The sequence below is a fragment of the Pongo pygmaeus genome, chromosome 6 (genome assembly GCF_028885625.2).
Source record: "Pongo pygmaeus isolate AG05252 chromosome 6, NHGRI_mPonPyg2-v2.0_pri, whole genome shotgun sequence".
NCBI classification, from domain to species: Eukaryota; Metazoa; Chordata; class Mammalia; order Primates; family Hominidae; genus Pongo; species Pongo pygmaeus.
Window position 1 is genome coordinate 94,674,221 of NC_072379.2, and position 27,558 is coordinate 94,701,778.

Genomic DNA, 27,558 nt, shown 5'->3' on the forward strand with positions numbered 1-27,558 from the left:
TGCTCTAAAGTAAACCTACCTATCTGCAACAACGTTTTTGTATGTTTTTAATAATTTCAGCTTTTATTTTAGAGTCGGGAGTACATGTGCAGGTTTGTTACATGTGTATATGTACTGGGGTTTTGGGTCTTGATTAATCCCATCGCCAGGTACTGAGAATAGTCCCCTAAGGTTAGTTTTTCAACCCTTGCCTCCGTTACTCCCTCTGGTGAGTCTCAATGTCCATTGTTGAGTATGTTCTATAAGTGAGAACATGTGACATTTGGTTTTCTGTTCTTACATTAATTTGCTTAGGATAATGGCCTCCAGCTTCATTCATGTTTCTGCTAAGGAATTATTTTATTCTTTTTATGGCTGTGTGGTATTCCATGATGTATATGTATCACATTTTCTTTATCCAGTCCACTGTTGATGGGCACCTATGTTGATTCCATGTCTTTGCTATGGTGAATAATGCTGCAATGAACATACAAATGCATGTGTCTTATTGGTAGAATGATTTATTTTCCTTTGGGCATATACCCAGTAATGGGATTGCTGGGTTGAATGATAATTCTGTTTTAAGTTTTTTGAGAAATCTCTAAACTGATTTCTACAGTGGCTGAATTAATTTAAACAAATTCCCACTGGCAGTGTATGTGTTCCCTTTTCTCTGCAACTTCACCAGCACCTATTATTTATTGACTTTTTAATAATAGCCATTCTGACTGGTGTGACATGGTATCTCATTGTGGTTTTGATTTGCATTTCTCTGATGATTAGTGATGTGGAGCATATTTTCATATTGTTGTTGGCTACTTGTATGTCTTCTTTCGAGAAGAATTTGTTCATGTCTTTCGCCCACTTTTTAATGGGGTTGTTTTTTGCTTTTGAATCAAGTTCCTTATATATTCTGGATGTTAAACCTTTGATGGATGCATAGATTGTGAATATTTTCTCCCATTCTGCAGGTTGTCCATACTCTGTTGATAGTTGCTCTTGCTGTGCAGAAACTTTTATTTAGGTCCGACTTGTTTAGGTCCCAGCAAGAGATATTCAGAATGATATCCAAGCAAAAGAAGTTCAGAATGACTGGTACACAGGCTATAAAAGCAGCATGTTAGAGATAAAAATGTGCATAATTACCTAAGTACATATAAAATCCCTTATATAAAATTATAGGGACTTAATACTTTATTCTGGAGGCTATGGGTAGTCAATGAATGATTTTTAACCAGAGGAATGATGAGAAAAAAATCACAATTCAGAAAGAACTCTTTGCAGCAGAGTACAGAATTGATGGCTGGGTCTCAGAGACTGTTTAGGAGGCTGGTGTTAAAATCAAGGTGATAAGTGGTAAAGGAGCAAAATAAGTAAGTGCCAGAAAGCAGGTAACAGTGTCAAATATTGAAGAAAGAAACAGTAAAAATAGGAGAGAAAAGTATATATTGCGTAATTTTATGAAGAAAATAGAACAATAGTTTGGGGCTTTGTTTATTGCTGTGTTTCTAGTTCCAGGCTTAGTTTCTGGCATACAGAAAACATTATTTTTTTTTCAAGTATTGAATAGCATAATGTTAACATTCAAGAAAGTGAAACAGACACCTCTGCAGCAGCTCATTAACAACCGGTAACCCATAGAGGTCAAAGTTCCAGAGCTTTGAAAAAGTATTGATACAGTTGAAGACCCCTCCACTATACCTGGATGGAGCACTGATCCATATTACCAATGACAGTTACCCCCAAAATGCAAGCAGTCACATCTACCCTCCTTCAAGGGATAGATCCACTATACTTGTCATGTAGATCAGCTACATTGTCACTGGAGACTGGGATCCAGCCATCCTCCCACACATGGTAGAGGCTGACAGCACCTTCTGAATAGGTATCTCTGTAGGTCATGGCCCCATTCCTCCATCTTCAAAGCAAGCATTTCTGGATCTAGTTTTTCTCGCATTGCATCATCCCGGTTGGCTCTCTGCTTTTATCAAAACATCTTATCTCTTAAAGACCCATGTGATTATATTGGGTCTACCTGGGTAAGTCAGGGTAGTCTCCCCTCCTCAAGGTCTTTCCCTTGATCACATGTGTAAAGTCCCTTTTGCCATGTAAGGTAACATATTCACAGGTTCCAGGATTGTGACAATGACGTCTTTGAGGCTCCATTATTATGCTTATTATGGAAACAATTATTCAATTAAGGTAAAGAGATTTTGGAAGCTTCTTGCAAATTGAGTTTGTTGTTAGGGATTTAATTACCAAGAAAGAAGGATTTTAGAAGACATGATTGAAAGATGTGAGTAGGCCAGAAATGTAGTTTTAGTATTCATATTATCTCTAATTAAAATGACCTTTCCAAACAGAGCTCTCTGTGGTATGTAACGACATCATACTGTAGTAATTTAAATGTTAATCTAACAATCAAGTTTCAGGACAGGGTCGAAGAATACCTGTGCAAAGTGATTAGACAGAGGAATTATAGTGCTTTCATGTGTTCAAAGCACCTCTTCATTATTTTGTTGCAAATATAGTCTTCAAAATACACATTACAATATTCTTCGAACTTGAGAAGTATCCCAATCTACAATCTAATCTGACATTGTCTACTCTTTTTGTGTTATTTGACTCCTGGAGCATTATTAACCATCTATTGTTATGCACTGATAAAATGAATGTATCCTCCAAAGATGTGGACCTTTCTTCTCTTTTTATATAAAGAGAATGGTACTTTTCTACTGCAGTGATGTTCCAATAGCTTACATTATTAAAAAAATTAATGGGGTAATAAATTATAATCTGCAGAAAACATGCATTTTATTTTTTGTATTTTTATTTTATTTTTCCACAGGTTATTGGGGTACAGGTGGTATTTGGTTACATGAGTAAATTATTAGCGGTGATCTGTGAGATTTTGATGCATCCATCACCTGAGCAGTATACACTGTACCCTATTTTAAAAATCGAGGCTGGGTGCAGTGGCTCATGCCTGTAATACCAGCACTTTGGGAGGCCGAGGCAGGCGGATCACGAGGTCAGGAGATCGAGACCATCCTGGCTAATACGGCGAAACTCCGTCTCTACTAAAAATACAAAAAAAAAAAATTAGCTGGGCGTGGTGGCGGGCGTCTGTAGTCCCAGCTACTTGGGAGGCTGAGGCAGGAGAATGGTGTGAACCCGGGAGGCGGAGCTTGCAGTGAGCCGAGATGGCGCCACTGCACTCCAGCCTGGGCAACAGAGTGAGACTCTGTCTCAAAAAAAAAAAAAAAAAAAAATTCTTCATAGTGATGCAGAAAGCAATCCAGAAGAGTTTAATTTAACCTGTTTATTATTTTAAAATGATTACCTGTTGTCTTAGTTTTAGATAGGTATTTGAAGTCTTCTGGAGAAAAGTGAGAAAGGAGGGTTTAGTCAAGGTACATCTGGGTTTCGACCTTAGACATACATCTCTGAGAATGCATGCGCATTCAATATTCCAGACTCAAGTATGCTCAGTGTCAAACTTGAGATTTTTATAAAAGAATATATCCTTTCACAGACTAAGGTAGATTTACATATTGCACAGATTTGTGTCTCCTACATAACTAAAAATTTCAGGATGATTCTGGGTGCCATTTGATTGTTTTCAAAATGTTAGCATGGCAGGTTTCTTGGTGCATGTAGTTTCTTGTTGACTCCATCAACTTCTTCTGAAAGTTGAACACACTTGTATGTAAGATACTGAATACCACAGTCACATGCTAAAATTCGCTAGTCAAATATAGCCTCAAGAACCTATATTATGATTTCTAGTCATGAAAACGTGTAACTTTTCTATGAAAATGTGACTGCATTTTATTCATCTATGCCTGCAGTTCTACAAACTCTGGGATTCTCTTGATCTTAAAATTCTTTCAGTTTTCATTTTCTATTTGCTTCACGCATTTGACAGTTTAATCGAATGTATTAAAATTATTTGAATAAATACGAAATGTACTTGTATTGCTCTTGCAGTTTCAATTTTAGTATATAAGGTGTCTAATTATACCCATTAGATAAAATAACCTCATCAGTCATTAGACATCAAAAGCTGAATTAAGCTATGGAAAACGTTGATTTTTGAAAGCAGCCTAGTATCACTGTCAGCTTTCCATGATGCTGATGTTTGACTATAGTAAAACAAATATAATATGTATATCCCTGGTCTACTATCTATATTGTATAAAGTGGCAATGACTAAAGGGGCAAACAAAGTATTATATTCATATACTTGGTCATTTCCTCTCATGAAATGATGTGGGTCTGTTTTGCAAATTTTGGTGAAACTTCTTCAGCGAAAGTGTTAGCTGGGCAGATCTATAATTTTTTCTCATTTGGACAAACTTATTCTCATGTCATTGCAAACTGTCATCTGCAGGAAGTAAACACAAAACATCTCTCTACTGCCATTCATGCTTTCTTCAAATTGGTGTATAGTAGCTATATAGGTAAAACTTTTTTGGCTTAGAATATAAGCTTAGCCACACCTCTGGGTCAGGAGGCCACATTTGTTCTATAGGCTATGTTTTATTATTATTATTTTTAATTTATTTATTTTTGAGACAGAGTTTCACTCTTGTTGCCCAGTCTGGAGTGCAATGGCACGATCTCAGCTCACCATAACCTCCACCTCCCAGGTTCAAGCGATTCTCCTGTCTCAGCCTCCCAAGTAGCTGGGATTACAGGCATGCGCCACAACACCTGGCTAATTTTGTATTTTTAGTAGAGACTGGATTTCTCCATTTTGGTCAGGCTGGTCTAGAACTCCTGACCTCAGGTGATATGCCTGCCTCGGCCTCCCAAAGTGCTGGGATTACAGGCGTGAGCCACTGTGCCCGGCACTAGGCTATGTTTTAAATCCAAGGATAAGACTGCATTGTAATAGTGGTTGGGTGAACTCAGCATTTACTGAAAAGTTTCCAAAATGGCAGGATCAGGATGTGATTTTAGGATATCATAGAGAAAGAGAAAAGAGTGCTAAATAAGAATAGCAAGACAAAGACAGAACAGATAATGTGGGTAAATCAGATGACTAGCAAAGTTAAGATCAAGTTTGAGAGAAGTGCCCTCAACTCTCAGAGGTTACTCCAGACTTTTAAGATTGTTTATAGGTTCGTGGTTCACAGATGAGCAGGGTTGTACATAGTTTCCAAATTGAGCAATATCATGATGATGTTCTATTTTAAATTAGTTTTTTCTACAAGTTTTTCAATATTGATTTTTATCGTCACTTTTCTAAACTACTTTTTTTTACCCAAACCACTTGTAGTACACTTAATGGAGATTAATTATACAAAACAACCTTAAATGAGAATTTTGAAGCCTGGAAACATTAAGGGATAAGTTCTATGATTATATGCTTGAAATAGCCAATAAAGTAGTTTTTCATGAAAATATTAATTTTCATTATCTGTGTGAAGCCTTATATTAAAATTGAAATATTGTACATAATATGGCATTTGTCGATAAATATTTACAGTACTTATGCATTAGTTATTCTATAAGTTATTAAACCTTGAGTGTTTATACAAATACTATGTGATGAATAATAAAAATGAAAATAAATATTCCAAATTATTGAGAGTAAATTTTGTTATTCTTTTCCAAACTATTAAAAAAATCAATAATACTTTTTGAGTTAAGTTCCTTATACACTCTGGATATTAAACCTTTGTTGGATGATAGCTGGCAAATATTTTCACGCATTCTGTAGGTTGTCTGTTTACTCTGTTGATAGTTCCCGCTGTGCAGAAGCTCTTTAATTAGGTCCCACTTGTCAGTTTTTGTTTTTGTTGCAATTGCTTTTGAGGACTAAGTCAAAAACTCTTTGCCAAGGCTAATATCAAGAAGAGTATATCCTAGGTTTTCTTCTAGGATTCTTATAGTTAGAGGTCTTATATTTAAATCTTTAATCCATATTGAGTTAATTTTTGTATATGGTGAAAGGTAGGGGCCCCATTTCATTCTTCTGCATATGGCTAGTCAGCAATCCCAGTGCCAATTATTGAATAGGGAGACCTTTCTTCATTGCTTATTTTTGTCAGCTTTGTCAAAGATCAGATGGCTGTAGATGTGCAGCTTTATTTCTGAGTTTTCTATTTCATTCCGTTGGTCTATGTGTCTGCTTTTGTACCAATACATGCTGTTATAGTTACTGTAGTCTTGTACTATAGTTTGAAGTTACATAATGTGATGCCTCCAGCTTTTCTTTGTTTTTGTTGTTGTTGTTGTTGTTTGCTTAGCATTACTTTGGCTATTCAGGCTCTTTTTTAGTTTCTTATGAATTTTAGAATAGTTTTCTTCTAATTCTGTGAAAAATGATGTTGATAGTTTGATAGGGATAGCAATGAATCTGTAGATTGCTTTGGGCAGTATGGCCATTTTAACTATGTTGATACTTCCAGTCCATCTGAATGGAATGTTTTTCCATTTGTTTGTATCATCTGTGATTTTCTGCAGCAGTATCTCCTTATAGAGGTCTTTCACCTTGTAGAGATTTTTCACCTCCTTGCTTAGATGTATTTCTAGATATTCTGGTTTTATTGTGTGTGGGTATTTTAAATTAGATTGTGTTCTTAATTTGGCTCTCAGCTTGAATGCTGTGCGTGTATAGAAATTTTGCTGATTTTTGACATTGATTTTGTATCTTGAAACATTATTGAAATCATCTATCTGTTCTAGGAGACTTTCAGCAGTCTTTAGAATTTTCTAGGTATAGAATCGATCAGTGAAGAGAGATGGTTTGACTTCTTTTTCTGTTTTGATGCCTGATTGCTATTGCTAAGACTGCCAGTGCTATGTGGAATAGGAGTGGTGAGAGTAAGCATCCTTGTCTTTTTTTGTTCTTAAGGGGAATGCTTCCAACTTGTGTCCATTCAGTATGATGTTTGTGACTTTGTCATATATGACTCTTATTATTTTGACAAATGTTCCTTCAATGCCTAGTTTGTTGAGGATTTTAATCATGATAATCCCATTAAAGAGTGGATGAAGGATATAAACAGGTACTTCTCAAAAGAAGACATATAGGAAGCCAAAAAACATTAAAAAAAGCTCCATATCACTAATCATCATAGAAATAAAAATCAAAACCACAATGAGATATCTCACACCAGTCAGGAAGGCTATTATAATAAGTCAAAAATAACAGATGTCAGAGAGGCTGTGGAGAAAAGGGAAAGCTTATACACTCTTAGAAGGAGTATAAATTAGTTCAGCCACTGTGGAAAGAAGTTTAGAGATTTCTCAAATAACTTAAAACAGAATTACCATTTGACCCTGCAATCCCAATTACTGGGTAAATATCCAAAGGAAAATGAATCATTCTACCAAAAAGACAATGTGTGTTTGAAATACTTTGAGCTCCTCTACTAACTCACTCATATGTTCATTGCAGAATTATTCACAATAGCAAAGACATAAATTCATCCTAAATGCCCATTAATGCTAGACTGGATAAAGAAAATGTGGTATTGATACACCATGGAATACTACACAGCCATAAAAAAGAATGAAATCATGTCCATTTCAGCAAAACTGATGTAGGTAGAGGTCATTATCCTAAGTGAATTAAGGCAGGAACAGCAAACAAAATGCTGCATATTCTCACTTATAAGTGAGAGCTAAATATTAGGTACATGCAGACATAAAGATGGCAGTAATAGAGACTGGAGACCACTGGAGGGGGATGAGAGGGAGGGGGGCAGGGGCTGACAAAATACCTATTGGACACTATGCTTACTACCTGGCTAATGGGATAATTTATACCCCAAACTTCAGCATCACACAATAAGGCCATATAACAAACCTGCACATGTTCCCCTTATATCAAAAATAAAAGTCTAATTTATAAAAAAATCAACAACAGCATTCTTGATATGCTTGATAAAAGCCCACTATCATTTTTAACATTGAACCTCCTTTTCGTTAACCTTTTTCCAGCAAGTTTCTATTCCTTTCAAATATTTAATTGACACATCTCAGAATAAATAATATAGTCCCATAAAATGATTTAAAAAGTGCTATTTTCTTTCATCACCTGCATACTTTTTCAGAGGAGTGAGAGAACTCATATGGGTCTGTAAAACCCATGTGCTTATTTATAAAACCCAGTTTGTCTCTAAACAAATTGATGCTACTGGTGCTCTATTTAGAATACATGCTTTATAAATAATCGAAGTTTAATATGTTTTACCTAAGCAATTAAATGATTATTAGAGGAGGCATGTTCATAATGATTTTTCTGGTTTTCTTTCAAGGATCCTCTGTTTCACCTGGAATCACCCAGACCCGAGAGAGGAAGGGGCAGATGTCCTTTTGACCCCAGCTCCTCCTTCATCTCCACTTTAATTGGTAATTGTCATTCCCACAGACATCAGGTGGTAGTCGTAAAGATTTTAAAACGTATATTTCAACTTCAGTTACATTCTTTCAGCATTTCTTTATATACTATGCCTTGTCATGTCTATTTTCTGGTGCTCGAAGCAATGATATTAAATTTCAAGCCATGTTAACCTGAGCAATTTGACTCTAAAATAAGTGCAGATTTGACTCTAAAATAAGTGCAATTTGACTCTAAAATAAGTGCTATAAAGTGTGTGTGTCTCACTCTGCGAAAACAAATTGTCATTTAATATCTCATATATTTGGTGTCATTTGATGCTTATAAAATGCAATTATATGAAGACTTTATAATTGCCAGAGAAACGAAACTATTTTAATATATATGTTAATTCTTCATGTTTCAATTACTTTGTGACTTCAGAGAACTTTTAATATTCTTTGTGGTATCTTTCTGTTATTAGTAGAATTCAGCAGAAACTCATCTCTTTTGAGAACTTAAATTTATTTATCTAAATTTCTGTTAATCTAGAATGTAAACTATAGAAGTTGACCCGCTCAACCTATCACTAAGTGTACATATTGAAATAATGACATGAGTTGATAAATTTGGATCTGGAGTTCAATTCGATTCAATTTAATTAGACAAAGTACCAAACAATCTCACTTAAGACACAACTAAGTAACATTTTCGTACAATTTGGGGTTAAAAATTACAAACTTGGCAAACTATTTCAGCACTGTGACAATAAAGACTGATGAATGAGCTCCTAAGCATGCAATTAAAAAGAGCAATCCCCAACACAAACATAGGTACTAATGGTAATGATTTTCTTCCCTCAGTGTTGAGAGGTTCTGATGCATGTATGGTGCAGATGTGCAAGGTTCCATTATTACATTTATAATGTTTAGAGTTATATGCTAATATTAGGTCATCTTCTTCGCAGAAAATGAGAAAGTACAAAATAAGATGTAGAGACTTCACATTCTAAATAAACAATTAAAACTTAAAACTCTCTCCTGATGATTAAACCATGTTATACTTGATTTAGAGTTGATATAGATGCTACTGTGTATTCTTGAGAATCTATGTTCCCTGAACATATTCAAGTCAGTTTATTTTGATGGGTCTTGCATTCTACTCCCTACATCTGGTTCTCAGGTGTAAAAAAGTAAAGCTTTTCAAAATCTATGTATTTATATAGCAAACAGCTCATGTTAACTCTAATTAATGGGAAAAGTTTGATTTACTTCAGCTTCATAATAGGACAAGGCTATAAAATGAGAATTATATAGTAATTAAGTTTTTCAGGGGCTTGAATAAAGGTACAATATTTGAGAAAAATAAATATTAAAGAAAAATATTAATTTGAAATATTTTGAGTTTCTCTACCAATTCTCTCTCTCTCTCTCTCTCTCTCTCTCTCTCTGTGTGTGTGTGTGTGTGTGTGTAAATAGAGTATTAAAAAAAGGAAGACTTTAAATATGGGAAAAGGGTTTCCTAAGTCAGGTTAGACTTAGTAAAAGTCAAAACCTTAAAAATAACACTTTTGGGGGGATGCCAGGTCCATAAATGCAAGAAATTCCAACGCAATTGACAGAATATACATTAAAATTTATATATTTGATAGGCTCATACCATCTTTTTCTGAAGTTGTTAGTGAATTTTTCTTCATAAAGATTTTAGTATGTTTGAAAAAAAGAGACTTTCTTATCTTTCTTGTGCCATATAGTATCTTGCAAAGACTAAGTCCCCTATAAATACTAAATGTAATTCTCACTGAGGTTCCTAAACAAATGAAAAATTAGTTTTGGAATATTATTCATAAGAATCATAAAGGGGGAATTGGAAATTAAAAATTGCACAGTATATATTGCTTCTATAGTGAAAACCTGAGAATATTAGAAGACAAATTATTTTTTAACATTTCATTTAAAGAGTTAATAATAATTTCTATGACCACCTTGCCACTCACTACTCAGCCTCCCTAGGAGTTTGTTTCTGCACGAAGCCAAGAATTTAAAAGTGAAATTTCTAAGAGGGGAAATATTACTGGAGGGACATTTCCAAGTGAGTTTCATTGAACCTCCAAATCAAATTACACTATGCTGAAATCTGAAGTGCTTGCCATCTGGGTGGCTGTTTCTCTTATTTCGAAGAGAAATCAAATCAAAGGAGTCCTCCAAGCTAAACACAGAAGTTATAGAATAATCCCTCCAAAGAGAAGAAATAAAAATATAATTCTTCACATTTATCCACTCACTTTCATCCCAAAGTACCTTGGAGAGATCATTCACTCACTGTGGAAATGCAGCAGCCACTGGATGGAAACCTGATAACCTATGTGAGCCAGAAACTCTTTAAAAGAGAGGAAGTGAAAATAATTCACCCAATTGAAAAAGCAGCAGGAATGTGGGCTGGAAAAATGGAGCTACCTGAGTTGGAATTTGGCAAGCTCGGTAGAGCTTATTCTGACTGTGAAAGAATGTATTAATGTGGTATTTTGTGACCACACATGTTCTCTGCTGATGAGTTAAGACAAGCCTCCAGCAAAAAGATGACTATCGTTAGATTATTGCTACTTCTTAGTTTCATGGTTAATTATATGTCACACAATGTTTAATGTCTGTTCACATGAAGACAAATTTAATGATAAAACACTGAAACTGGTAGCATACTCATAAAGCTGCTTGACCTAAAAAAAATGGTGCTTGCAAATTAGAGAATTTTCTATGTAATTTCCTAATTTTAGATACAATTTTCGTTCAGTTAACTTAAATTCAGCTGACTTAAGGTCATACGAAGAAGAGGTTAATAAAAAATTGAATAAATATTAAAGCTTATTTGATAGATGAAAGACAAGTTATAAAGCACATTTTTATTCCATTTATAATCTAACATAGAAATGAAAACTTGATAGCTTGTAATAATTCTATGTGACAAAGGATTTAAGGAGTAAAAACAAGCTTCTAACTGAACTATGTCATATATGTTCAGAAACTAATCAAAATGAAATCATATATTAAATAGGCTTGCTCTTCCAATGCCTCTTTGTAGTAACACAATTTATCTTGGTAGCATATCAGCTCATATCTCAGGTGCCATATTTCTGCATGTTTGGCCAAGTTTTCCTCCAGTGTGATTACTCCTACTGTATTTTAAGTGGTTTTAAGTAACTGTCTGAAGAAGACAAGGCATTACAACTTGATTTTAAAAGCAGCTTGTTGAAACAATAAATTTTTCAGTATAATGAATTGCTACATTGCTTATCCATGCCTTTCAAATCATCCAAATACACTTAGTAATTATCTTGCTACTAAATTATTGAGTTTGGTAAGTGGCCAAATAAAAATCCAGGAAATAGTGTTCTTTATGTCATATATCATTTTGGCCAAGAAGCAAATATTTTTGCTGACTCTTTTTGTCAGTTATATTTGACATACTACTGCAGTATTCTAATTAAGTTGATAATATCTTCAGTAACGTTACAATCTCCCATAGTTTCTCCTTTTAATTCTATTGCCATTTTTATTTTTAAATTTTATTCTGACCCATAGTTGTATTACCAATTCCAGGTATAATTTAATCCTACCATTACTGAAATGCCTAAGGTATGATAAGACACATGTAGCTAGAGTTTGGGGGAAAAAACACCCTGATTTGTCATGTACCTTTTGAAACTTTGCTTTGAATGGATTAACTTTGTTGTTGGAGTATTTTTAGGGATGCTTTTCAAAGTAAATGCACACTAAATTTTATTTTAACAAATAATCACTAATAAGACATTTTATAGTCCATGAATTTTTCCTACACTTTTTTCTATTACTTTTTTCAGCAAATAAAACCACAAAGTTTACAGCCACTGAAATCCTCTTCCTGACTGAGATTTTATCCATAATAATAATACCTTTGTGAATATATATCCTTATCATGAATTTTGTAAATTAAAAGTCAATGTCAATTGAATGAATGGGAGTTAGAATGCATGCAGAGAAAATTTAATTTATTGTTTCAAGTTGTTAATAATATTAAAACATTTTAAATAAATAATTATTTTTAATTAACTATATTTGCATTCAGGGAATAAACTGGCACAAAGTAAGGTCATTTATTAGAAAAATAAATGAAAAAATTATAAATGAAGTTAGAATATTTGTCTTTATAATGATAAGTTCTACAAACATAATAAGCAAATGTGCTGCCTCGTGTTTTGAATTCACCTCAACTATATAGAAACGTAGACTTCAGGTTATTCCCTTACCACTTTCCTGTCCCTAAAGAATATCTATAATTTCTTATCCAAGGCTGCTGCTCTCTCTCTCACACTTGGCAGAATGCCCATTATCCACATGCTTATTGTAGCTTCAGGCCATGACTGCTAGTCTCTAAGGAGCTATTTGAATACTTTACTTATGGTTCCATCACAATGAAAAGAGGTAAAGGAAGAAGAAAAAAGCCCCACTCTTCAATTCCTCACTTATATTCTCTCCTTTGAGAATCTGGTTTAACCGTCATGGTATCAATATCCTTGGTTTGCCACCAAGAAAACTCAAGAGTACAGCCATGGGTGCTGGCACACACAAATAAACAGATTCAAAAGATGTTTTTATTGTTCCTTCATGCCTCAAAACCACCTTCTTAACATTGAGAGCTAGTGCTAATCATCTTCCCAAACCAAAACAAACCGAAAGCCCAAACAACAGCTAAATGCCCAATAAAATCACACATTCAGAATCTCACATTCTTCCTGGTTTCTTTCAGCATCCTAAGCAGAATGTGAGTGTGAACTGGGATGTTGAAATATGTGAGTCATTTTCATCCATCCTCATCCTCCCAAGTGCATTTTGTTTCTCTTTGTAGCTATGCATGTCATAGTGATTCTGCAAAACAGTCCATCCACAATAGAATCATTTTCTAACAAAATTATAAAATTCAGTTATAAAGTGAGGCAGCTAAATCAGTCTTTAGCCATATGCTGTTCCATGAGGCAAATATGTTTCACATTATTTAGATTTGCATAACATACATTTATAACATAAACAGAAGAAACGCTTGAGTAAAACTTAACAAGATAAGAAGGTCATGAAACACTACTGTGAATTTTTCTTGTTACACAATTAAAATCCAACATAGTAAATAAAAACTCAGATAATATATAGTCCATGAACAAAACGCTTGATACATTCCATAAAATATTAAGGCAGCGCAATGCATTTAATTAAAACTTCAACCAGAGTTTACATTGTAAAAAAAAAAGGAGTTATATAGAAAAGTATCTTAATTACACATTTTAGAATTAATATAAAGAATGTGTTTTTATCTATTTCAAAGAGTCAAATGATTGTCTTATTTTCTTTCACATAAGCAATTTAGTGTTGACACAGTCTTTTAGTCACAGTGTAATTCCTTTGTGTTGAAATTCTTGGGGACAAATTTTTGAAAAAAAAATAGAGTTCCTGTTTTAATCTATTAAAATTAATAAATAATGTAAGGCCCTCAAGGAACAAAAATTCAAATTTGTTATCCATGTAAATTCCCAATAGCCTTTTCTTTCATTTGATATTTTCTCTCTGAAACAGTTTTTAAAAGTTAAGATCTTATCCTGCGTGTTTTTTTTTTAATCTTTTTTTAGGCAGGGTCTGGCTCAACTGGAGTGCAGTAGCACAATCATAGTTCACTGCAGCCTCTACCTGCCTGGCTCAAGAGATTCTCCCACCTCAGCCTCTTGAGTAGCTGGGACCACAGGTGCAGGCCCCCATGCCCAGCTACTTTATTATTATTATTAATTATTATTATTATTATTATTATTTGTAGAGATGGGGGTCTCTTTATGTTGCCCAGGCTGATCTTGAACATCTGAACTCAAGCAATCCTCTGGCCTGGGCTGCACAAAGTGCTGCGATTACAGGCGAGAGTCCCTGCACCCGGCCCTGATTGTTGACATTTCACAGCCTTTCATAACCTTTTTTAAACCCTGAAAGGAACTTCTGATATATTTAATTATTAACTCATTAAGCCATTCATTGATTCAACAGATATTTATTGAGCATTTTTTGTATTTCAGACATTAATGAGGCATCATTTCAAACACATAAGGAGTCAATAAAAATATAGTTGGATGAGCAGTAGGATAGAAATAGGTACCAGAGCTACAGTAGCACTAGGAACCACTACACTAAAAAAGTTTGGCCAGACAAGGCATCATGGAAAAAGTGGACAATAACCAGGCAAAAGGAAGGTGAGGTGAGAAGAGAGGTGTGGAATTCTAGGCCAAAGAGCAGAGAGAACATAAAAGCTTGGCAGGTTCGAGAATTACATGGCAGTCTCTTTGATTCTACAGATAACCGAGACCCTGAGATTTTGAACAGTTTGTGGTGGTCAAATAGCAGATTTCGAGCTAGGGACTTGGCTTGCCAGATTTCCACTGCAGAACTATTTCTACTATTCTTTCCTCTCTATATAGAGACTATTGTTGAGTGTGAGAAGATGTTAAACTAGCCCATCCCCATAGACATAGAAAACTAAATCCTTAGATAGTTCTTCTGTTATAATTGAAGCCCTAAAAGGTATTTTAGTCTTTTTATAAAATGTTTTTCTATTTTAATCCATGAAAATATGATTTATCTAGATGTTATTTTTGCATTCTGTAAAAGATGAATGTATTGATTCAGAAATTTTCTGATACCAAATAGTTATAATAAATTTAATTAGAGACTATGTATTTCCCACAAATTGTACTAAAAATTTTAATAATGCCCACTATTTTTGCTTATTTACTTACTATTACATATTATTTTACCTAAGTCTTTATTAATATATTATTTATTTTCACTAACATGTTGTCTTTCTTTTCTAATTTTCTTAGGAAAGTATTTTGCCAAACGTAATTATTATCAATTACTATGATTTTTTTAAAATTTGTATGGATATGAAGATATGAAAGGAATATCTCTCCCTTCTGAGGAAAAGCTAACATTTCCAACAGAAACACATTTGTTTCTATTTACGTTGCTTACAGTTTTTAGCACCTATATAGTGTCTTTGAAATTTAAGTCATACAGTTCATATTGTGTTATGGAAATTGCTCACAATTTTCTCTGTCCTGAGTGCAAAATGGGAAACTGGGTAACATTGGGAATATACTATTTTTTCTCTTGTGCAGAGAATCGTCTCTGGATATGGTACTATCTAGTATCATAGGGCTGCCATCTAGTGGCTCCAAGGAATACTTGTTTGTTAATTTTATAGCATTGGTTAAAACGATAATTTTGAAACAATGTTCCAAATTAGGATAAATCCATTAAAATCGATGTGTACTAATATAAATATTATTTTCCCATAACAATATTTCCAATTATCAAAGTCTACAATACTTTAATATATAAAATCAAATATTAAAAATTTAGAGAATAGAAAACTCATGATTTTAAAGAAATCTAATCTTTATTCCCATTATACATTAAAGATTCAGCCCAGCCCACATTAGCGAAATAAATTATATTTACAACCATTTAACAAGATGGCCTTTATATTTGGTGTGGGAAACATAATTCAACTATAATAATTAAAAACAAAAATATTTCAGAGAAATCCTCACTCATGTGTTAATAGTCAATTAATATTTTTAAGGGTCAACTTGGTTGTTTATGCCATAGAGTTGATGATTCCAAAGTCCTTTTAATGACTCTCTTTTATCCATGTTCAAATAATGCAGACTGAATTCCAGGTAACAGGTCATATTCCTAACCACTGAACGCATTTGGTCTCAAAATACTACTTCTTCAAACATAGACATAAAATTTCTGGGGAAGACAGCACTAATTAACTGACTTTGATAAAAAATTATGTTAATCTTTTCCCTTTCTATTAACAAATAACATGATATGCTTAAGTAAGAGTTCTGACATAACTTTTCTCTACCAAACTATATACTGTTAAGTCCAGATTTAAATCATCATTTAGTTTTTGTTATTTTCCTTACATCATACCTCTCACTTAGCGTAAGCTGAATATACTAGAAGAACTCAATAAATATATCTTTTTAAAAACTCTGTGATCTTGAAAATTTTCAAATACAAAGAAAAGTTGAAGTAAAAGTAAAATTAACACCTGTATACCATTTACCTTGATTCACCAATTGTTAACACTCTGACACATTTACTTTTTCCTCTCTCATGTAGAACATATAATTTAAAAATGAATTCTTTTTTGGAAACCATAGATTGTATTATTTGTATCTCATAGAGCGTTTTAAGCATCCATAGAGGATTTTGTGAACAGAGAAAAACTAATTAGAATTATTTATCTTTTTAAAATGAAAAAAACTATTATAGTAGTACTTCTAAAGCTTATTTTTTAATCTTTGAGTTTAATTTATATCATATTATTCTAAATTTGATATAACAAAAGCAATCATCTTTACCTTTAAAAAATTAATAGTCAGTTAATGCAAGTTGAAAATAAACTTCCTTTTAATTTATCATATATATAATTTAATTGATCATTTTCTCAAATGTTAAATCATACAAATATGCTTACACTTCTGAAGTTTTCCAAAGCTTTAAAGACCTTACCTTGGGAAAAAAATCCTTCATAAATAATGAAACAATTTTTACAGTTCTAATAAATAAAATTTATAAATATTCAATATCTTTTAAATTCTGTTTATATATTTGGTCAAATTCTTATAACTGCAACTTTAATAATCCCAATTATAAAATTAATTACATAATTAGATATATTAAGTTGGAAATACAATTAATTTTGAAATCTCTTAACCTTTAAAGCACTTTAAATATCATGTGTATGCATACACATTGCAAACAACAAAAAAGCATTAGCACCATGTAACATAATAATCATATCTGTTTTAGTACTAGACCAATGTTATATGCCACTCATTAAGAAAACAATTTTACCACTCTGCTCTGAGGTTGCTGTTTCCAGCAATCTGCTGTTATCATTTGTTTCTTGGCCAGAGATTTTTGCTCCAGACAGGACAACTGAGCTGGCTATGGCCAGGACATCCTTCCGGTAAAACTGATGGGGACACTGATTACCTCTTGTGAGTTTTGGGAAAGGATTCTAAGTCCCTATGCTTCAGAGCTATTGATCTTCCTGGAGTTCAAGTTATACTCTCCCTTAAGTTATTTTAATGTCTTTTTTCTTACTCAAAAGACACATGGTTATTTCCTGAGACCCTGAATACATTGTGTAATTTCTCAGTCTGATTTTAAGACTGTGACTGCCACCACATGTTGCAACTAACTTCCTTCAATCATTTTGTTGACTGTCTGATTAAATTCGGAGCACTTTTTATATCCTTCCTATCTGACTGAGCCACAAATTTACAAATTGAATGACAACTGATTGGATTATATCATCTTTGTTAGAATTTGTTGTTCCCATACTAAAATCATATTCATGATAGCAGTATCTTGTTACAAGAAGGATTTGAATTAGCTGACTCACATATAAAACCTGTAATCATCACAATAACAATAATAATGATAAAGCCCTGATGATATGGAGGTTAAAAGAAGTCTAGGAAAATAAATGAAGCCAAGTTATTTACCAAAAACTCATATAGGTCTTACTGTTTACCAGCTGATCTTCCAAGTGCTTTACTCTTAACTATCTTACTGAATGCGATTACTTTTCTAATTTGCAAATGAGGAAACTGAGGCACAGGGAACTTAGCAACTTGCCCAAGTTCACACCTAGTAAGTGACAGACTCTGGACTCAAACCCTGGGAGTCTTACTATACCATCCATGCTCCTAACAGCAATAGTATTAATGTCATAAAGTACATATTATAGATACACATATTAAATTTGGATGTGTTTAATATAATTGTGACTTATACCTTGTCTTCAAATCCAGAAACAAATACTGACTTCTTTTTTACTGATGCTCCCATGTAGGTAGTGAATTGTTTGCTGGACTCTACAGTGACTACTGGAGCAGAGACGCTGCGATCTTCCGCAGCATGGGGCGACTGGCCCACATCCGCACTGAGCATGACGATGAGCGTCTGTTGAAAGGTAAGGATGAGGAAAAGAGTATGCGAATTAGGATTGAAATCAACTCTAAAACTTACGGAAAAATTGCCATTTTGATAATAATAAGAATATAAATACAATTCCTTTACAAATTTCAGAATGTTTTACTAGCAACATTCTTGAATTAAAATATTGTATATATGTATATCATTTTCTATCAAAATTGATTGGCTTAATTATAAAATCAGTATACCTTCCGAGCAATGCTTAGAAATCAGTATTTGAATAAGGAAAACAAAGCAAATGTATGAAAAGTGAAAAGTCCATCATCCAATAAGCTGTTTTGTCTACTTTTATCAATTGATATAATTTTTGATGAATTGATTGCCCTTCTTTGCTTGTTTTAATAGGATTGCATTACACTTTAGAGACAAAATTCTAGGAAAGTCACTAGACATTCATTGATACAGAATTCTTTGTAAGAAGTAAGTTTTATATTTTGGCACACTGGTATATGGAGGTGCTAGAATATTGTTTCATGGTGAGCATTTTAATTACTTTCCACATTTTTATTAAGCTTTAAAATGCATAGTCATTGATGATACCATTCATATATTTTACATACCATATCAAAGAACATTTATTCAAATCTCTTGGACTACAATCTCAAAAACGTAAAATAAATTTTCTACTTTGAAACCAAAATGATCTATGCGCTATACTGGTAGATCATTTATGAATTAAAAATAAATTATGTGCAGGTAAGTCACATATGTATAAAACTAAAGTATAATAATAATAATAATAAATATAAATAAATAAATAAATAAATAAAATAAATTATGATAGATTTATTTACTTTAATATGTTACTTATACTTACATTTAGTTTTTACCTACAATGAGAGGAAATTTATAGAGATTGTCTTCATTGTGCTCCCAATCTGTTCTTTCCTGAATGCATTTTAAGTTCGCGTTGCATGTGTTTGAAATTCTTCTTCTCTCCTGGATTCTTTTATTTTCCAATTAAATATTCTTGTAATATTTCTAAAAGGGCTGTTAATATGCAAATAAAGTGGAGATATCTACATAGTTTTTAATGTTTGGTAAAAAAATTCAAGAAAAATATTTCTTTATGAAATGGTGAAAGTTAAACTTAAGGATTCAGATGATATATAATTTATTGGAATAACTTGTTAGCATTTTGTTGTAATATCTATTTTACTTTTTCTCCTATTTTTTGCTCCTATAGAACCAAAATTTGTAGGTTCATACATGATTCCTGACAATGAAGACAGAGATGACAACAAAGTATATTTCTTTTTTACTGAGAAGGCACTGGAGGCAGAAAACAATGCCCATGCAATTTACACCAGGGTCGGGCGACTCTGTGTGGTGAGGCTTTCTCTCTCATTATGCTTGCTTATCTCACAATTTATGGTCAGGCCTTTATTAAGTTTATAGTAAGTTTCTACTTTTAAATATTTTCTAGTATTCTTTAGACTGCCTACAATTGATATTTACTCTACCAACCTCTACATTTCATATCTAGTGAAAGGTGTATTTTAAAAGGACCTCGTATTTTGTATGATTTTCCCCATTTTTGAAGCTGTACCGAGAAGAAATCGTCTATGATTAGACTGTCCTTCTTCCCATGCAGAAACTTGAACTTTATTTTTCTTAATGAATTTAATCAAAACCTTTTTTATTCCTTTAGTACACAGTACAAATAATATACATAGCTATGTTTGAACAATTCGGTTGGTTAAAGTTATTTTAAAAAAAGCCATTTGTAATTTACTGAATATTTAGAGAGGTCGTTTGGGAACATTTAAAACCAATAGGAGTAGCAACATATATTGAGAGAATTAAATAAAATTACAAATGTATAGTTACCTTGGCATTTAAGAAGATGTTCGAAAATAAATTTACATATAAATATGTGTGTATATGTATATTGTGTGTGTGGTGTATGTATATATTTATATACATATATAGTCTGGGCATTGTGTGTGTATTTCAAACTTTCTTGAAAAGCTTTCTTCCTTTGTTAAAGGAAGAAAATAAATGGATGTTTCTATATTCCTGAGAGAGGCAAATTATTTATGAACAAAGTAATAATCACGATTACTGTATCTCTCCACTATTCTATTTAGGAGAGATTGCTGTATTAATATTGTTTAATATCTGCAAAATATATTTAATGTATCAGGGTGAAAGTGCACTGACAAGGCTGAATGAAGAAACCTAAAAAAAAATAAAAATCCAAATTATGGGGAGTTGCACCTATGACATTACTTGAGAATTATGCCAAATTTTCGTAGTTAAATAAAAAAGTCATAACTCCTGGCAAATGCATGTTTAATAATATGAAATCTGTGGTTGGTCAAAATTCTTTAAGTAACTATTTACCTCCTCTTTGATTTTCACAGAATGATGTAGGAGGGCAGAGAATACTGGTGAATAAGTGGAGCACTTTCCTAAAAGCGAGACTCATTTGCTCAGTACCAGGAATGAATGGAATTGACACATATTTTGATGAATTAGGTAAATGTTTTTAGGTGAATTAAATTTGCCCTTCTATGTATATGCCTCTTTATAACTTTATCCCTAGGATACATAGAAAACTTGTTTTCTGTGTATTTGACCTCTATTTAACATAGAGCAAGTTTCTGTTCTTTTCATTTTGGCCAGGCACACATGCTGGGGGAAAAGGGATTGCAAGAACAAAAAGAGGCTCATCTTGTTAGTTTAGAGTCAGTGTCTGGCTCCTTCCTATTGTTCAGCTCAAGGCCACCCAGAACAGCTGAATGATGAGCTCTGTTATGACTTGGTCGTGGTTGTGTGATTGTATATGAAAATATACATCTTAAAATCTATAATGGGTTCTAAACAAATTTATGTGAATGCATTTTCTTTGCATGCAAAAAGAGCTAAAAATACTAAGCAGTGGAATGGTCTTTAATTTTTCAGAGGACGTTTTTTTGCTACCTACCAGAGATCATAAGAATCCAGTTATATTTGGACTCTTTAACACTACCAGGTGAGAAATTTATACAGTCAATAAAAACAATATATAACAAGAGATGCCTCACTGGACTCTCCCTTCATGGTGTATGTAAGTTGAAAGACTATTGACCCAGTTGCTGTTCTCATTTTTTACACTTTATAGTCACCAATTGATCTTTATTCTCCAACATTTGCAAATGTACTTTCATTTTCAAAAGCTCAATCTGAATCCAAATCTTGTTTCTGTTTATAGTACCCAGAATCCTCCTGTGCTCAGTATCCTAATCTCTTCACTCTCTAATCTAGAACACAGTGATTTTTTTTCACATACAGTTTGTAAGATATCAGTCTTTACAATGTGTTATTATATGTTGTAAAGTCTAGGATAATTCCTTTATTCATCATATAGAATTTTCCAAGCCAGGCTGTCAAGATTCTATATCAACTGTTACTCACTCGCCTTTGGATATTTTCCCTCTGAGTTCACTAATGGTCTGATTTTGGCAAGATAATGCCTTGACAGATGCCAGTCAGTATCTACTTTGCTAGCTTCTATTACTATATTTTTATTTATTCACTTATCTTGCTTGAAATAACTTTCTCCTCCAAAACCGATTTACATCAGTTCTCCAATACTTACCAATTGCCATATCCAAGAAAAATTTCTCGACTTCTTAATCATAGAACACTCTTCTCACTCTTTTATTCTGATTTTCCTGCTCTTACTTTGATTCATAGTGAACACATGTTCATCATTTGCTCTGTATCTTTTAAATTTGCTGCTCAAGTTTAAGATGTATAATCTATTATTTTCCCCTTTATGTTTTTGTATTTTTTAACCCATAGTGAAGTGCTGTAAAAATGGATAAAATATTATTTCATGTATTTTGACACACAAATAAAAATATTAGAATCAGTTTTTGTTAAAAGGTTATATACACAATTTCCTGAGTATCTTTCTAGGTAAGGCATAGTGCAGGTAAAATGATTAGGATAAAAATAAAGAAGAATATACCTCAATTATCTTGACAGGGCTGGAATCGTATTACTGAATTCCTCTTTTACATCATATAAGCCATAAACTGTCAATAATTATGTATACTGTTCTTACATGGGGTCTTTCCACACAGCTTTAGTTTGTTATTTTTCAGTAGGTAGTTTCTAATGCTCACTTAGAGAAAATAATACATCTCTTTAGACAAGAATCCTGCTGTTGCAAAGAGACCTTTTCTTCAACAGAGAAACATGGAAACAATTTGTCTATCAATTATTCTTTGATGCAAAGAAAAATAGTTAAGGTAGATTGGTAGTTATCACAGCGCATGGAGAGTACTTAACGTTTTAACTTCATCTCCTCCCTTATGCTGTGAATAATTCATATGTTGCATGATAATTCAGTGAATTTATATGATATATTAAAGCTATGGAATAATCGGTTTAGTTTCTCTATGGGTTAATATGATCAGATTATAAGCTATTTTCCTAAATGATGGCATAATGGATCTTTCTGAGAAATCAAACGTAAGACATTATTTTCTTCTATAATTTCCATTTTGACTGTTCAATTTATATAAATCTGAGAACAAAAGCTTCCCAGCTGTTACCTGACATAAGGATTGATATTTGTAGAATGGTGATGAAAGGTGTGCTACCACTTTAGTTAGGAGACTATCTCAAGTGTTCCCTGTATCCCAGGCATTTCCAATTGCTTCAAGGTGTGTTATAAAATGTGTAAATTGGGGGTGTAGGACAGTAACATAACTGCTGTTTTACAGGTGTCTCAGGATGTAGGAAACTTTATTTATATAGAACTTTGAATTTTGCAAAACACTTTCACAAACATTAATTATTTGGATTCTTACAATACAGAAATTCTGATAATGTTATAATTCATTCAGTTCATGCTAAATTAAGGAATATGGCAAGATTGTTTTAAAAAATCTTTAAAAATGTCCTTTTGTAGAATCTGATTACAAATGTCTTCAATAAAACTTGCCACAGTTAGTCAACTACTGCCTTTATACTGTCAAGTAAAAATTGTAATCAAGAAAATTTTTTTGCTTTCTGCTAGTTCTGGAGATGAGGGATCTAAGTTTTATATAGTTAAAGTAATTTTAAAGACACTTTTTGGTGACTGGAGGAAGGAATATACAAGCATATTAAAGTCTACATGAACCCCAGCTAAAAAATGGAAAAAAAGGCCTAAATTTTCATAAGACTTTAAATTGTTCTTTAAGTCATATGCATTAAGAAACTTAATACATCTTAATAGAATTTGTAGCAATATTAACAGCATAATGAGTAAGAGGACACTGTCTACTTTGAAAATAGAACAACATAAAGGAGATAATATCTAAATGAGTAATTCAACTTGGGAATAAGTCTTTGTTAATATGAAGGCCATATCTCCCTTAATAAAAAAATATAAAAACACAAGTTTTAAAAATAAGTGAAGTGACATTATTTTTGTCTCTGTAACAATGTCATCTTCAAGTGTATTAAGTAGGCAATTAAGAAAATGGTAAGTTTCAGAGTTTCAAAATTGGAAATATTGCAATAATTAACACATCTAGAATATTCTTTGCTTAAAGAAATTGCAACTACTTTACCCAAAAGACTTGACTGTTATCTTTATAGGCTGGGGTATTTGGCTAGATGACCTGCAGTTAGTTCCAGAAGAATAATTATCTTTTTTGTATTTTTCAGTAATATTTTTCGAGGGCATGCTATATGTGTCTATCACATGTCTAGCATTCGGGCAGCCTTCAACGGACCATATGCACATAAGGAAGGACCTGAATACCACTGGTCAGTCTATGAAGGAAAAGTCCCTTATCCAAGGCCTGGTTCTGTAAGTTTAGTTATATAGCAAATAATTCTTATTTTTAAGTGCACTTTTGGTAATATTTTGTTCACTGTTTCATGCGTTTTACAAGACTTTGCAGATTGAACAATTAAGGAATAATATACCTAAGAGTATGCTCGGTGAAAAGTATATGTAGTAAAGAAATATCCTTTCAAATCTCAAGTTTTATCCTTGTTATTTAATAAAAAGAATATAATATATAATGGACACAGCAGTATTATAAAATACGTTACTATTATTGATATTTTGGCTAAGTAACACCAATTGAAATTTTATTTTTAAAAGTACTGGTGAACACAGAAACATTCAGTAACATGAACATCGTATTCTTCTCAGCCTCTTCAGAGGAGTTAGCACCACATATAAATTCCAAGCAGGACAATGTCACCAAATTTTTATGTTCTAATATTTAAATCAGCCTCTAATTTCCCTAGGCCAAACTGTCTCCTTACTTCTCATTGTAGGAAATCTATAAGAAGTTTTTTTCTCTATCTCCTCAGAATACTTAGCACCTCATTTAACATCCTTGCTGGCCCCTTAGGAAAGAAATGCCAATACAAAAGTATTGCTAGAGTACAAAAGTTCTACCACTTGTCTCTGAACTATACTATTAAGATTCTTCTTAGCTAGGCATGCAGTCTTTTGCGCTTTTAGCACACATGGCTAAAACTGATGATGATAGTGAGGGTGATGATGAGATGATGATTTTGTATCATTCATCCTGTGTGCAACTAGGTTGGAAAAACTTTGGATCATTGTATGTGCTATGTGAGCTATGGAGAGCAAAGATTTAACTTGTCACACAAGTCAACATCTATACTTTTACAAACAGCTGGTGAAATCCCATCACTACGCTGATTCCACAATTACTTGCAAGTCAGATAGAAACCGTTTTTGTAGAGCAAAAACCCAAAGTGGAAACAAACCTTACCTCCATTAACAAGTGTTAAGGCTTTACCATTTCAATCACTCTCTCTCACTAGCTTAAAATTATTACTTCCAGTAAGACATAAAGTATATTTTATTTCACTCTATTGATTGAAGTTACAATTTTAAATGGAGAAAACCTACTCCTGTGGCTTTGCTGGAAATGCTTCCTGAAACCACATGGTCTTAAAGGAGATTTGGAGGAAGTGACTGGTTATGGAGCTGCTTCCAAGCTAGTCCAAAATGTTTCCAATTATATATCATGAAAGTACACTCAAGTGAAAAATCCATGCCAAATTAGGAAATATGGTCTGATTTTAAAAACCACACCATTATAAATGTCCTCTTTGTGGAATCTGATTACTAAACTACTGTATTTATACTCTAAAGTGGAAAGTTTTTATCAAGGTAATCATTGCAATTGCTGTAGTTCTGGAGGAAAATATGTAAAATGAGGGAGCAGTTACTAACAAGCATGAATCAACACATTTAAAGGTTTTCCAATAAGTAACTTAAGCTACTGTAGAGTATTTAATTTTTTAGTCAGTAGTTTAAAAATTGACATGTTATAGCACATATTTCTTGTTTTCCCAGTTTATTTTGTCAAATCCATTAAAAATACAAATTCATATAGATTACAGTAAATAGAGAGTGTTTTTTTTTGCCGTTGATAATTAACAGTGATAACATCTGAATAGGTTTTTTTGTTGAACCACTAAAATTCTGTAGTCAGTGAGCCAATCAGAACCATCACTGATCATGTTATCATACTCAATAGTAGTAAAGCTATTTTTTACAGTTGTGATCCTTAGTTAGAAGTTTCAACACAACAAAGAGATTTCTTCTCTTTGTATGAACAATAGATTGTTTCCCTTAAAAATTTAACTTATATTATAAAAAACAAATTTCAAAAACAGAGAAAATAATTTGAATATGTATGATGTTAAACATTTTTACCATCCCCAAAGTCTTGATAGTAACTATACTTCACTTTTCCAGAATTTATCTAGTTTCTCTGTATATCTAGTGCTGCATGTTTGAAATAATTTAGCCTTTCCAATTTCTGAGGAAGATTCCATTTCTGTAACAAAAAATATATGGTTACTCACATGGACATAAAGAGGGGAATAACAGACGTAGGGGCCTGCTTGAAGTCAGAGGGTGGGAGGAGGGAGAGGATCAGAAAAAAAGAACAATTGGGAACTAGGCTTAGTGCCTGGGTGATAAAATAATCTGTACAAGAACGTGAGTTTACCTATATAACAAACCTGGACATGTACCTCTGAAGCTAAAATAAAAGTTAAAAAAAAAGAAAAATATATGATTACTAAATATTTCTAAATGCACAATTGACTAATTTGACATCTTCAATTTTTCTGATTCTTCTCATAATTGATTATAAATTTTCTCTTTGGGTGTAAGGCAAAAAGAATTATCTGAAGAATTTTTCTGATTCTTCTCATAATCGATTATAAATGTTCTCTTTGGGTGTAAGGCAAAAAGAATTATCTGATCCACTTGTTTTTCAGTGTGCCAGCAAAGTAAACGGAGGGAGATACGGAACCACCAAGGACTACCCGGATGATGCCATCCGATTTGCAAGAAGTCATCCACTAATGTACCAGGCCATAAAACCTGCCCATAAAAAACCAATATTGGTAAAAACAGATGGAAAATACAACCTGAAACAAATAGCAGTGGATCGAGTGGAAGCTGAGGATGGCCAATATGATGTCTTGTTTATTGGGACAGGTAAAGAGATGAGAAAGTACTCAGAGATATTTAAATTGACCCTTAAATTCAATAACTTTAATAATATTTCTAAAAGCACCTATCGACAAATCTGTCTGTCCATTAAACCATTTCACACTGCTAATCCAAAATGAGAAAGATTGAAATAGAGACCTCACGTGGCTGCAATAGTAAGCGTTTAGGCCACTTGTCTGGGAATATTACCACTTTCATTGTCAGAAGTGTCATGGTTTGACCAACAAAATATGTGGGTTTTTTTCAGATGTGAGAAATATTGAAGCTGCCAAAGAGAAGATTTGGGGCTTGCATAGGATGTAATTCCTTATACATGATCAGTACTTCATGCATATGAATAAATGAATAACTAAAGAAATGAATAATAGATGTTAATGAACAAAATTGGTTCCAAATAGAAGTTCTCATAGTGGAAGTAGAGTGTCATAGCAAGAACAGTTCTGTCAGTTTCCCAGCTCCATTACTGACTTTGCTCAGTGAGTCCTGGAGATTTTGTGAACAACTTGGAACTTGGGACAATAACTTCACCTAAATCTCTAAACACAGCAATTCTTATGAGTTCACGTCAAGATCAACCATTTGTACCAAGCAGGCCAAATGTTACCAATAATATACTGCATTAATAAAACAAAGTATGATAAATATGCTAAAAG

General features: G+C 32.9%; 1 protein-coding gene across 4 annotated transcripts in view; it reads left to right on the forward strand.

The window, feature by feature from the left end:
• The window catches only part of SEMA3E (semaphorin 3E), a 291,418-nt gene that overhangs the window by 228,414 nt on the left and 35,446 nt on the right, over window positions 1–27,558 (forward strand). For all 4 annotated transcript variants that reach the window (XM_063667667.1, XM_054496699.2, XM_054496698.2 and 1 more), the window contains exons 5-11: window positions 8,253–8,346; window positions 18,260–18,379; window positions 19,589–19,731; window positions 20,769–20,883; window positions 21,310–21,379; window positions 24,052–24,196; window positions 26,668–26,890. In XM_063667667.1, the coding sequence (XP_063523737.1) occupies window positions 8,253–8,346; window positions 18,260–18,379; window positions 19,589–19,731; window positions 20,769–20,883; window positions 21,310–21,379; window positions 24,052–24,196; window positions 26,668–26,890 (910 nt within the window). The remainder of the gene's footprint in view (window positions 1–8,252; window positions 8,347–18,259; window positions 18,380–19,588; window positions 19,732–20,768; window positions 20,884–21,309; window positions 21,380–24,051; window positions 24,197–26,667; window positions 26,891–27,558) is intronic.